Raw genomic sequence first — 12522 nt, 5'->3', positions numbered from 1 at the left:
AGACCCAGGTGCTGAAGGACAAGGGATTGTCAGCTTCAGTTATTCCTACTCTAGTTAAAGCAAGGAAAGCGACTTCCAGAAATATTTATCATCGTACATGGAAGTCCTACATTGCATGGTGTGAACCTCTGGGGTTCCGTCCACGGTCTTATTCGGTTAGTCGAATATTCGCTTTTCTGCAACAAGGGGTTGAGCAGAAACTGGCCTTGAGCACTATCAAGGGTCAGGTCTCAGCATTAGCTATCTTCTTTCAGAAGCCTTTGGCTACTCATTCCTTGGTGCGGAATTTCATCCAGGGGGTGCGACATCTGGCTCCGCCAGTGCGCACGCCGTTACCACCCTGGGATCTTAATTTAGTATTGTCGGTTCTTCAGAAACCTCCCTTTGAAGATATTAGGGAGATTCCTCTACCTACGTTGTCCCAGAAGGTGGCCTTCTTGGTGGCTATCACTTCTGCACGCAGGGTGTCAGAACTGGCCAGTTTATCTTGTCGTTCCCCATATCTGGTGGTTCATAGAGATGAGGTGGTTCTTCGTCCGAATCCATCCTTCCTACCAAAAGTGGTTTCAAAATTTCATCTGAATGAAGAAATTGTATTACCTTCCCTGTGTCCTAAGCCCAGTCATCCTCGGGAGTTTGCTTTACACTCCTTGGATGTGGTCCGGGCGCTCAGGGTATACTTGAAAACGACAGACTCGTTTCGCAAGACGGATTCACTTTTTGTGATCCCGGATGGACCCAAAAAGGGGTTGCCTGCATCTGCCGCGACTATTTCCAAATGGATCAGACAGACGGTGGTACAGGCTTATTCTATTAAGGGTCGGGAGCCCCCGTTCCCTGTTAAGGCGCACTCCACTCGGGCACTTAGTGCGTCATGGGCCTTTCGCCATCAGGCGTCAGTGGTCCAGGTGTGCAAGGCGGCTACCTGGTCGTCGGTGCATACCTTTACAAAACATTATAAAGTTGATGTAATGGCATCGTCTGATGCCTCGTTTGGCCGCAAGGTTTTGCAGGCCGCCATTTGAGGAGACCAGTGGTCTGCCTCGAGGGTTTTTTTCCATTGGAAATTTTCACTTGAGTCTCATTCTTTGTTTATAATGAGCCTTTAAAACTTCTAGTTTGGCACCGGTTGGGCCTTCTAGATTGGATTTTGATTTCGGTCAATCCCACCCCTCATTTGTGGCACTGCTTCTGGATGTCCCAGTTCTTGTGAATCAAGAAGACTACGTCTGTCAATGAGCGACAGAGAAAATCGGATTTTTGTAAGATCTTACCGTAAAATCCTTTTCTCTTAGCTCATTGACAGACGTAGTACCCGCCCCTCTATCATTGAGTTGGGTTGGGTTAAATTCTCTGTTGCTGCTTTGTGACAGAACTGATGCCTTGTAGCAGAGAGAGGGAGGATATACCCTCAGGGACTGCCCCTAAGGTGGAGCCAGAACGTTTTTTCTTTCTGCCTAGTCCTGCTCCTGCGGAGACAACATAACCCAGTTCTTGTGAATCAAGAAGACTACGTCTGTCAATGAGCTAAGAGAAAAGGATTTTACGGTAAGATCTTACAAAAATCCGATTTTTTTTCCCTGATAAAATCGTCATTTAAAAATGCATTTTGTATTTACTCGGGTTATCTTTGTGTACTATTAAAATTTGTTTGAGTTGAATCATTTAAAAGCAGAAAATATTTTTTTCGTTTATTCAAAATTTTCAGTATTTTTTCGTTTACATAATAGAAAATAAAAAACCCATGCAGTGATAAAATACCACCAAAAGAAAGCTCCATTTGTGTGAAAAAAAAAAAAACTATATAAATGTAATTTGCATACAGTTTACATGACCGAGCAATTGCTAGTTAACCCCTTAGCGCCGACGGAATGCAAATATGCGGCCTTGGCTTCAGGGGGTTGTACCGGGGTGATGCCTGTAGCTAGAGGAATCACCCCGGTACCGTTGTTCAGAGCCAACGGTCGGCTTTCTTGTAACGACAACCGATGCAGCTGAGCAGCCACTCGGCTGTCATTACAAGAAGCGCGAGGAGACGTCCTCTCTCCCGTCGCCTTCCGCAGCTCGCCTGGGTCTCCCGTCCCACCGGGAGACCAGAGCGACCAGATGGCACGGCTGCCGACTGGCGAAAGTCCGGGATGAAAGCCGAATTCGGCTCTGATCAGGTCTCCGATGTAAACCCTGAAGCGATGTTCCCGATACTAGAGCCCTAAAGGCGCTATATTTAAAAAAAAAAAAAGACAGACAAGACCCAAGATCTCTCCATAAAGAGTATGTGTGACTGCCTATTACTGTTACAAGGGATGTTTACATTCCTTGTGACCGCAATAAAAGTGATCACATTTTTATTTTTTTTTAACCACTTGCCGACCGGTCAGGTTGACCATACTCCGGCAAAGTGGCTCGATTATCGTCCAGCGACGTAGACCTACATCGCTGGACTCCCCTTGTGGGCGGCGCGCGAGCGCGCCGCCAGAGACTCGCTCCCGCTGTTTTCAGTCACAGCGGGAGTCGGGCCAGGGGAAGAGAGGCGGTGATCACCGCCGTTCTTTCCCGATCGTTGGGGATCGAGTGTGGAAATCCGCCCCCTTGTGTAAACAAAGCGGGCGGATCTCCTAAGTGAAGAAGGCAGGGACAGATTGCAGGATTCAACATAGCTGAACCTGCGATCTGTGCCTGTGTCACTCAGTCCCCTCCCCCCACACACGTTAGTAAGCACCAGGCATACATTAACCCCTTGATCACCAATAAAAGTTAACCCCTTCCCTGCCAGTGTCATTTTTACAGTAACAGTGCATATTTATAGCACTGATTACTGTAGTAATGTCACTGTCCCACAAAAAAAATCACAGATCGCCGCCATTGCTAGTTAAAAAAAAAAAAAAAAAAAAAACAATAAAAATGATATAAATTTCCCGTAGTTAGTAGCTGCGATAACTTTTGCGCAAACCAATCAAAATACGCTTATTACGATTTTTTTTTTTACCAAAAATATGTAGCAGAAAACAAATTGGCCTAAAATGTTAACATTTTGATTTTTACATTTTTTGGGGGGGGAATTTCATATAAAAAAATTTGAAAAATATTGTTGTTTTTTCAAAATTGTCGCTCTTTTTTTGTTTATAGCACAAAAAGTAAAAATCGCACAGGTGATCAAATACCACCAAAAGAAAGCTCTATTTGTGGGGAAAAACGGAGATAAATTTAATTTGGGTACAGCATCGCACGACCGCGCAATTGTCCGTTAAAGTAACACAGTGCCGAATCGCAAAATATGGCCTGGTCAGGAATGGGGTAAAATCTTCTCGTCTTAAAGCGGTTAAAAATATGCTCATTGAGAATTGTTTTTCAAAGACATGTAGCTAAATACATTTTGGCCTAAATATATGACAAAAATTGAATATATTGGATATTTTTTAACTGTCAAAGTATATGTAAACGGTGTTCAAACGGAGGTATCGCTGTGATCGTTAAAGTGAGAGCAATAATTCTAAACAGGTAACCGTTCAAATTTTTTAAAGCGCCGCCTATGGAGATTTTTAAGTACCATTCCACGAGTATGCGCAATTTTAAAGAATGGCATGTTCAGTATCTATTTACGCGGCGTGACTTCATCTTTGACATTATACAAAAACATTGGGCTAACTTTACAGTTTCGTTTTTTTTAAATTCATGAAAGTGTATTTCTTCCCAAAAAAATTTGTTTGAAAGAACACTGCACAAATACCGTGTGACATAAAATATTGCAACAATCGCCATTTTATTCTCTAGGGTCTAAAAAAATATATATATAATGTTTGGGAGTTCTAAGTCATTTTCTAGCAAAAAATACAGATTTTTATCTTGTAAGCAACATATGTCAGAAAAAAGCTTAGGCTCCAAGGTGTTAAAGTAGCGCAGTGCTGAATAGCAAAAAAATGGCCTGGTCGTGGGGAGTAAAACCTTCTAGAGCTAAAGTGATTAAAGCATCTAAACCCAGGAATAAATCATCTATAAAACATAAATGTTTTTTATACTTTCCACATAACTTCAGTTGTTAGAAAAGATAAATGCAGTTGTGCAAGTGTGCATAAGGCCTAAAACTTTTCTTGATAGCATACAGATTGGATTCATAGGCTACTGCATTACGTTGTCAAACTATGGTTTTGTTTTATTTTGCATATTGGTATTTAAATGTATCATTTTACTTTATTTTGCTGTAACTGTTTTTTTAACTAAATGCCATTACGGCTTACTTGGTAGGGCAAGCATGCTCTAACAAGTGCTGGCAGCGTGTGTTGGCACTTTGTCTGTCTGTCTTTCTTTAAACTTTTTTTCTATGAGGCTTACTTATGCCTACAGAATAACAGTGCTGTATCTGTACAGACATATCACCCTTCTTATCTGCCCTCTTCCAAACAGAAATCTTTTGATATATCATTAATAATGCATGCACTTCAATTCAAAACTATGCAGATGCCAAGGGGTTTGCTACAGAAACCAAATGTTACTCATTGTGAGGCCCATGGCCACAGGATTACTATGCAGAGCCAATACTCTCCTACTCCTACTAAGAAACGCTCCCTTGCTGGTCAGATAACTAAGATTTGATCCTCCCATATATAATAGCTGGTGTGTGTTGGCATTATGTGTCTCTGTGGTATACAAAACAACAGTGCCCAGAGGACTTTAGGAGAAACTTTCGGATAGGACAGTGTGAACCAGTTGGCATTTTTCCTCCTGCTCCCCCTTTTCTATGCTTGTTGGGGTCATGCTATTTTCACTGTTGGGATCTCTATCCAGTTTTGGTTGATTCTGGGTATCCTGTCTGAACTGTAAGTATAGATTTTTGAACCTCCCCCTGAAACCAGCGGTCCTTCTTTTTTTTTTTTTTTTTTCCTTTAACGACCTGGTCTCTACATTCAGATGTACGAGTATCTAATTTCTCTTTAGGAAGCGAGTGTTGTCTCTTGAAACGCGTCGAGATACAATGTACAAGCACTTCATCCCCATGGACTACTAGTCATGTTGTAATTTATCCATAAACTGAGCAAATTTTGCGCTATTACTGATGAAATTAATAAAATGGTGAATAAAATATGTGAATAAATAAAAACAAGCGGCTCACACAAACCTATAGAAAAAATTTATAAAGATAATATAAAAAACGTGTAGTGCTAAATAGTTATGTATATCAAAGAAAGTTCTTAACTACATGTGCACATAAATCAAGAAACATTTTTGAAAGTGAGAAGTCCATATGAAAAGTCCATGAATAGGAAAAAATCCAATGGTAAAAAAACTTTGTGCTGTATAGAAGAACCACAAGTCCCAGCATGCAGGGGGAGACGGCGCTCCTCTCATGGCAGAGAAAACAAATGGAAGCCCCCAGTGAAGCAAAGGGACAAATGGCTTCCAAACGAATGGAAAAGCCAAATGCGCATAAAGGGGATAAACCCATCAGGTGCAGATCATCATAGAAGACCTTCAAAATGTACTCTCAGGAAGACACATGGGAACCACATAGATGTAAAAAGGGAACACAGGGCACATAGTGTGATACCGTTTAAAACGAAGGTAATTTATTAAAAGTTTTTACACTCACATGTTCGTAGAGACAAGCAGGCATATCTTAAATGCACGGTGGAGAAAAACACAGGCTGCATCATTCAATCGTATAAAATCCGGCTTGGGGGCGTGGTCACGACACGTCTGGTACTGCCTGACGCAGCGTTTCGTCATAGGATTGACGTCATCAGGAGCGTTTCTTTTTTTTTTTTTTTTTTTTACCATTGGTTGGATTTTCTCCTATTCATGGACTTTTCCTATGTGCACATGTATTTAATTTTCTTTGATAATCATTACTATTTAGCGCTACACTTTTTTTTTTATATTATCTTTATGTTGTAATTTATGGAACTATTTATATTTTTCATGTGCATCTTTGCTGAAATCTCTAACATTTTAGATGTGCAATCCTTTTACGATATGTTTTTTGAATAAAATTACTATTTTTTTTTTATCTACTCTGTGTCAAAGTCACTTGGGCACTGCTGTTTTGTATACTAAGATTTACATACTGCAGGGTTTCCATTAGAGAAGGAACATCTTCCCATCCAGGCAGTCAGGGAAAGAGACCTGGAGGTAAATGAGTATATTCTTTGCATAGCGTTCCTGTCGCCAGCGTCAAGAATCTCTAGTGTGCCATGGCCTTAAATGTTGGTTGGTTACTATTTGATTAAAGTGTAAAGCTTTTTGGGAGGGCCAAAAATACTCAGGATGCAACCCCATAGAAATCTGGGAAGCTGCCAACAGTAAACCCTGGAGGCCTCGGCTGTCAGAACAAGGTAAGTATGCATCTGGGGAAGGGTAGAGGATGGGTCGCTAGTTTGTCATTTGTGGGAAAGGGCAGCAAAAAGAATAAATGGATTTTGTATTAAAATACACTTATCATTTTAAGGTTTAGGGCAGAGGTAGTATAGTGCTAGAAAAGCAGCACAGTAAAGTACTTGGAGGAAAAGTGCTGTAACTAAATATAATTTTTTTAAAGTTGAACTTCACCCCTCTGTCGGCGTTTTTTATTTTAATATTTTTGTTCTGACACTTTGCTCCTACATGTAAAAATCTACTTTTTTTTTGCTAGAAAATAATTTTAACCCCCAAACACTATATATATATATATATATATATATATATATATATATATATATATATATATATATATATATTTAGTTATACTTAAAATGCTGCTATGAACAGTAGGTGGGACTATAAGAACGAAACTGTCTCTAGCCTTTGTTACCCCAGGCCCAACCGAGGTTGAGACAGCTATGTGATTATTCTGCTACTGATTGTCATAATCTTTGTTGGCATTAGAAGTGATTGCACTATGATCGCAACGTGTGATTAGTATATGGACATTTAGTTATCTGTGGTTTATGTAAAACTGTTGAGAAATAATTTTGGCTGTATTTTTTTCTGTTTGTTACGTAAGCCCTATTTTAACACTTTACATATTGTAAATAGCTTTCCTTTTGTTCTCTAGTTTGGATTTGTTCCATTGGAATTTTCAGATGTGTTCCTTTAGCCAACTCTCCGAATAGTCTGGTTAAGTCTGCAATAAAAAGAATAAAGCCTTGGCAACGACAGTTGAAACTACTCTGCAGCAAACCTCACACAATTGGGATTTTCTGCCCGCACTCGTAATACACAAATACAGTATATACATTTTAGGGATCGACTGATATATCGGAATCGGCCCCGGAGGTTACCAATATTGCCGCTATTTCAGGAAAATGTTTGTACCAGAGTGATGCCTGCAGCTAGAGGCATCGGCCCTGGTACCGGCGGTTGGCTGTCTTGTAATGACAACCGATGCGGCTGAAAAAGCCGCTCGGCTGTCATTACAAGAAGCGGGAGGGGACGTCCCCCCCCCCCCCCCCAGCCCCCTTCTGTGGCTCGCCCAGGTCTCCCGTCCCACCAGGAGACCCGGGCAACCAGCCTGCACGGCCGCCGAAGACCCTAATTAAAGCCGCATTCGGCTCTGATTGGGTCACCATGCAAAAAACCGGAAGTGATGTCATGAGTGACATCACTTCCGGGTACTGTCTGGTGCCAGATTCAAAAAAATTACAGCATTCAAAACAGCCAAACTTGGTGTTTTTGAATGCTTTTAAGTGCAGAGGAGGGGTTTGTGGTGTTTTAGACCCCCAGATCCCGCCACAAAAGTACCTGTCAAAAAAAAAAAAATGTTTTTTAAATGTACAAAAATATCGGCCCATATCGGGATTTGCCAAAATATCGGCAACGAAAAACTGATATCGGTCGATCACTAATAAATTTCATTTAGAAAAACAATGGAAAAAGAAAATGTGTTTCTGTAAATACTAAGAGTTAAAGCGGAGTTCCACCCTGGTTATACATTTTTTAATAAAAATACCCCCGGGACAGTCAGGGCTAGCACATTCCACAATGGCTAGCCTCTGATCTGTCCCGGGTTGCACTTACCTTTTGGGAGAAATACTTACCTTGAAAATGTCTTGTCCAGCGCTGCCATCTCAGGTGTGGGCAGCTTGAAGCCAGCGCGATCCTCTTCCGCGTCCTCTTCCGTCCTCTTCCTTCTTCTTCGGTCCCACGATGCACTGCATCGGCCCCGACGTCACTTCCGGTGCGCGCGCGTCATCCCTCCACAGCTTCTGGGCATGCCCAGAAGCTGTTTAGAAGGGAATGACGCGCGCGCCCCGGAACAGACGTCGGGGCCGGTGCAGGCGCAATGATTCCTGGGAGCGATGACGTTCCCGCCGTGGCCGCCGAGGGGAGGAAGAAGGAAGTAAGGTAAGTATATTTTCTCTACAAGGTAAGTAAAAAAAAAAAAAAATTGCGATTATCCATTTGTTTTTTAGATGACCCGGAGCGAGAAGATGGAGGTAAGTATAAATTTAGGGTGGAACTCCACTTTAAAGTGTATGTAAGGCAAAGTTTTTTTTTTTTTTTTTTTTTTTTTTTCTGTTTTGGATGGAGTCGGGAAGTTTTGGATGGAGTCGGGAAGAGTTAAAACCACGGACAGTTTTTTTTTTTTTTTTTTTCGTCTTGTCTATTTACCATTGGGGATATTTCCCTTTTAGTTCCTGTCCCTAAGACGCAACAGGAAGTTAGAGAAAATCTCCCAAAGTGAGGAAAATTCCTTTCTTGGGACTGTTGTCTGAGGAAGAAATTGGCCATTAAAAGGTTTCCTATTCACTCTTGTTCTGTTGACAACTTTTAAAATGTTGGATTTCCTCTTTCTTTCTAGATGACAATGGTTGCCAGGAAGAATAGAAGGTTGAATCTCCCCAATGGGGACCTGGGCAACAATAAAAACTTGACAGAAGGTCAAACCCTTCACCACTCCATCCATAACTAATAAAAAGAGATACTTTTAACTATATTTGATTTTTAATGAAAAGTTGTACTGTTCTCTTTACAGAATCTGTCACAATCTCGCTACAACCAAGAGACAACATAATCATCAGTATCAAAAGTGTTATTAATACAACGCCATCTCCCTGCTTCCTCTGCATTGACAGGAAGTGTGACAAGTCAAGTCTGATAATTCGTTCTGGAAGTACTGTGAATTATGAATTTAGTTGTAAAACGCCCGAGAAGTACTATTTTATGGAAATCAACAGGACAGTGGGTAAGTTAACTGTACAGATACTGTGCTTTAATTAAGGAAACCTAAGATGTTGAAATTCTGTATAATTCTATTTGTAAAGTAAGTGGAATTCGTTCTTAATGAAGAATGTGTATATGTTTGGCTTCTTGTTTATTTTAGTTTGGAATCTTAACCACTTAAGGCCCGGAGGATTTGGCTGCTAAACGACCAGGGGGTATTTTGCGATTCGGCACTGCGTGACTTTAACGGACAATTGCGCGGTCGTGCGACGCTGTACCTAAACGAATTTGGCGTCCTTTTTTTCCCACAAACAGAGCTTTCTTTTGGTGGTATTTGATCACCTGTGCTTTTTTTTGATCATGCGCTATAAACAAAAAAAGAGCGTCAATTTTGCAAAAATAGCAATATTTTTCACATTTTTTAATATGAAATTCCCCCCCAAAAAAATGTAAAAATCCAAATTTTTTAACATTTTCGGCCAATTTGTTTTATGCTACCTATGTTTGGTAAAAAAAATCGCAAAAAGCGTATTTTGATTGGTTTGCGCAAAAGTTATCGCGTTTACTAACAAAGGGAAAGATTTTTGTCATTTTTGTTGTTGTTTTTTTTTAACGCGTAATGGCGGCGATCTGCGATTTTTTTTTTTTTTTTTTTTTTTTTTTTTTTTTTTTTTTTTTTTTTTTTTTTTGCGGTACTGCGACATTGCGGCGGACAGATCGGACCCTTGACTGACATTTTTGACACTTTTGGGGTTACCAGTGACATTTCTACAGTAATCAGTGCTATACATATGCACTGTTACTGTAAAAATACACTGGTAGTGAAGGGGTTAACTTTATTTGGGAGGGAGGGGCTGTGTGTGTCCCTAGGGGCGTGCTTTCTACTGTGATTGGCTGTGGCTTGAGCTGTAAGGACACTGATCAACGGATCTACATAGTAGATCCGTTTAGATCAGTGTCTTTACACCGAGGAGAATGACAGGCAGCTTGTTTACACAAGCTGCCTGACTTTCTCCCTCTCCCCCGCCGATCGCAGAGTGGCCGGCGGACATCGGGTCCGCCGGTCACACGCGCGGGGGGGTCCGTGACCACGCGGGAGCGGGAGCGCGCCTCCGGGGGCGCGCGCTCGCTCCCTAGACCCTCACAGGCAAGCAACGTAGACCTACGTTAGTTTGCCTGTGAGGGGCTGACCGCCGACGTAGATAGTCGTGCGGCGGTCGGCAAGTGGTTAAATCGTAAACCCAAAAGCAAACATTTATTATATTGCAACTTGCCTATTCTTAGATGTGATGACTGTACTAGTTTCCTTTTTTAGATGTTCTTCTGTTTTCATCTGGTGATCCAGCCAGTAAGTCAGTTGTTTTTCGAAGTTCACAGTCTTCATTATTTTGAGTGACTGACCTGTAACACATCAAATAAATCAAGGTGCATTCTGAACAAATCTCACTGCTTTTTCAGGTCCATGACAAGGCGTATATTGCAGTTATTGGTTTAGCCTAGCAGTTTTAGGAGTTGTCTGCAGTGGCAACCTTCGTATTCTCTCAGTGCAGATTTATTTTAAATGAAAAGTATAGGGTTTGTTCAGTAAGCACACATTTTGAGTTTTTACTTCAGTGTTTACCACAAATCAGTTTTTGATATGATCTTTTTACATTTACAATTGATTTACTAGGTAGTGAGGCCAGAATCAGGAAGGCAGCCCTGCTGGACCTTCTACCTTTCAGAAAATGAGCAGAACCAGTAGCGCCCATATTTCTGCCCTCACATGTTCACTTTGAACAGGCTTTTGGCAGCATTTAAGATTCCGTTTTCAGCACTCCCAGACTGAAGCTAAATTATATTTTTAAGAGCTTCAGGAAAGCCATTGTAACATACCTAGTGCTTGTTTAATCTGATGCTTTTTAGATTAGCATAAACAATGCCCACATGTTTACATGCCTAATAAAGGCACTAAAGCCTATTACCCTGATGGAGTGACCATTAAAATTCCTTTTAGTGGTGAAAGTCACATACTGCCCTCTTAAATAAATCAGACAGCTTTGTAATTTAAAGTCTAATTGAAATCTCAGTTTAATTTAGCCTAACACATTCGAAGTGCACTGAAAAAATGGTGTTCAGTAGGTAGGTAATTTTGTTTCTAAAGCCGCTACAGCCTGAGTGGAAAAGCCTGCCACCTAGCTGCAGAGTGGGACTTTGCTCTCTGTGTGAAAGCAGTGGTCTCTCTGCAGAGGTCCAACAAGCTGCTACTCAGTCAGACCTTTACCTCTACAGTAGGCAAAGATCATTGTCCCTGCTGATTGGGGAGTTCTGGTTCTGACTCAGCAGAGGATGTGTCTGACCTCTGCAATGAGATTGTTTCTTTCCTACAGAGAGCAGGGTTCCACTATGAAGCATGTTGGCAGGACACAGGCATTTCCATTCCATTTGAGGCCACTTTAGAAAAAAGGTTTACTGGAATATATGGAACGCAGTGTGTTTTGATGCACCTGAAATGTATTTAGCCACTTTAAACAGCAGTTTCTTTTGGACTTTATCCACTTCAATACCGGGCACTTTCACCCCCTTCCTGCCCAGGCCAATTTTCAGCTTTTAGCGCTGTTGCATTTTGAATGACAATTGCGCGGTCATGCAACACTGTACCTAAACCAAATTTATGTAATTTATTTCCCACAAATAGAGCTTTCTTTTGGTGGTATTTGATCACCGCAAGGTTTTTTTTCTTTTTTGCTACACAAATAAAAAAAGACAGAAAAGTAAAAAAAAAAATATATATATATATATATATATATATAATAAATCATGTGCAGCATTGGTGGGCACTGATGGGCGGCATTGATGGGCACTGATGGGTGGCACTGGTGGGCGGCACTGATAGATGGCCATTAATGGGCAGGTCTGATGGGGAGGGCACTGAGAGGGTCCCAGGGCCCTGATTGCCATCCCTGGGGTGGCCATGGGTGGGCATCCCTGGTGGCCATGGGTGGGCACTCCCTGGTGGCTCTAGTGGCACCCCCCCAAGAGTCTGCACTGGTAATCAATGCTTTGATTACAAGCATAGACACCCCCCCCCCTTTTTAGGAGAGCGGCAGATCGGCTCTCCTCTACTCGTGCCTGTCAGGAGGAAAGCTGATCAACGGCACTTCCTATTTACTATGCAACCAGCTGTGATGGGACACAGCTGGTCACATGGTAAAGAGCCTATGTCATTAGGCTCTTTACCGGGATCGGATCGCTCTATCCTGGTGAATGTCATATGATGGCAAGTCAGGATAGAGGAACCACTTTGCTGCCGTCAATCTCCTATAGGGCGGGCAGCATGTGCTTAACCTGAACACCAAGGTCACACGTTTAATATCCTATGATTCACTTGTTTCTTAAAATATATCTATT

The 12522-nt window shown here is 41.6% G+C and overlaps 1 protein-coding gene across 1 annotated transcript in view; it reads left to right on the top strand.

Annotated features, from left to right (window-relative positions):
- The window catches only part of CDCP1 (CUB domain containing protein 1), a 131044-nt gene that overhangs the window by 38574 nt on the left and 79948 nt on the right, over positions 1-12522 (top strand). The window contains exon 2 of the mRNA XM_082258409.1: positions 8945-9154. Coding sequence (XP_082114535.1) covers positions 8945-9154 — 210 coding nt within the window. The remainder of the gene's footprint in view (positions 1-8944; positions 9155-12522) is intronic.

This window comes from Pelophylax lessonae (assembly GCF_965119305.1).
Source record: "Pelophylax lessonae genome assembly, chromosome: 5".
Taxonomy (NCBI): domain Eukaryota; kingdom Metazoa; phylum Chordata; class Amphibia; order Anura; family Ranidae; genus Pelophylax; species Pelophylax lessonae.
Note: the sequence above shows the minus strand (reverse complement) of the source record. Positions and strands in the feature narration are given on the sequence as shown.